Raw genomic sequence first — 1326 nt, 5'->3', positions numbered from 1 at the left:
GAGACCTCACATGCCCCCCAACTCCCACATCATCCTCAGAGGGCCCGTGGTCCCTGCTGGGGGCACCATGTGGTTTCGTGCCAGTGGTGGCCTTGTTCTGGGGTCTTTTGGCCTCGTGTGTGGCCGAGGGCAGACTTGGGCCCCTGAGGGGTGGGTCTGGGATGCTGGAGACACAAGCTAACGGCCTGACTCTCCTCCTGCACAGGGCGAGTTTGGAGCCGACGGAAGGAAGGTAAGCCAGGTGGTGAGCTGGGTGGGCCGGATGCCCCACTTTCATTTCCGGCTGCTCCAAGGGGGTGACGGTCGGGGCTGACGGACCCCTCCTCCTCCTCCCTCCAGGGCTCCACTGGCCTGGCCGGCAAGAACGGGACCGATGGACAGAAGGTAGAGGGCCCCTTGGGCCGCATTCCGGGCTGGGCAGGCGGGCCTTGCTGCAGCACTGGTCCCGTGGGAACGAGCAGAACCCCTCGGCTGTCTGGTCCTTCCTTGGGGCCGGGCCTCTAGGCTCACTGGCCACTGCCCGCACTCGTGGTTTGGGCGGCCCCACTTTGCACCTGTCCAGGGGATGCAGGACAAACAAGGACATTGCAGGGGCGGGAATGGACACTTGCTTCTGAAAGCCAAGGCCCAGCTGTGCAGGAACCTCCCAGCCTGTCTAGGACATGCCCAGACCCAGCCGACTGGCAGTTCACAGACACGCACACACACAAACACCACAACACTCACACATGCACACGCATCACACGTGCACACCCATCACAGTGCATGCCCATCACGTGTGCACACGCATCACACATGAATACCAGTCACACGTGCACACACCACACATACACACTGATCACATGCGTGCACATCACATACACATCCATCACATCCACACATCACATATTCACACCCATCACGCATGCACACATCACACGTATGCACCCATCACGTGCTCACTTATCACATGTGCGTACCCATTACAAGTGCACACATCACGTGTACACACCCATCACATGCATACATATCACACGTACACATTACGGGTACACCCATCATACGCGTACACATCATACGCGCACACATCACACACGTGTGTGAACACCACATGCACACATGTCACACGCGTGCACACATTACGTGTGCACACGTGGAGAGGACACTCTGGGCACTCCTGCTCCCAGCTGCAGCCAGGGACTCTGTCACGCCCGCAGAGGTGCCACCACGATGGTGGAGCCATTACAACACAGGGCCGCAGGCCATGCACCGGTGCGTGTGGAGCGGCATGGACTGCACCTGCCCTTTGCACCTGTCATTAGCGTGCACCAGCCCCGAATGCCACCC

The 1326-nt window shown here is 59.9% G+C and overlaps 1 protein-coding gene across 1 annotated transcript in view; it reads left to right on the top strand.

The window, feature by feature from the left end:
- COL6A2 (collagen type VI alpha 2 chain) overlaps positions 1-1326 on the top strand; it is a 14664-nt gene that overhangs the window by 3361 nt on the left and 9977 nt on the right. Inside the window, exon 4 of the mRNA XM_023525813.1 lies at positions 206-232. Within this exon, the coding sequence (XP_023381581.1) occupies positions 206-232 (27 nt within the window). The remainder of the gene's footprint in view (positions 1-205; positions 233-1326) is intronic.

Source organism: Pteropus vampyrus, unplaced genomic scaffold (genome assembly GCF_000151845.1).
Source record: "Pteropus vampyrus isolate Shadow unplaced genomic scaffold, Pvam_2.0 Scaffold632, whole genome shotgun sequence".
NCBI lineage: Eukaryota > Metazoa > Chordata > Mammalia > Chiroptera > Pteropodidae > Pteropus > Pteropus vampyrus.
Note: the sequence above shows the minus strand (reverse complement) of the source record. Positions and strands in the feature narration are given on the sequence as shown.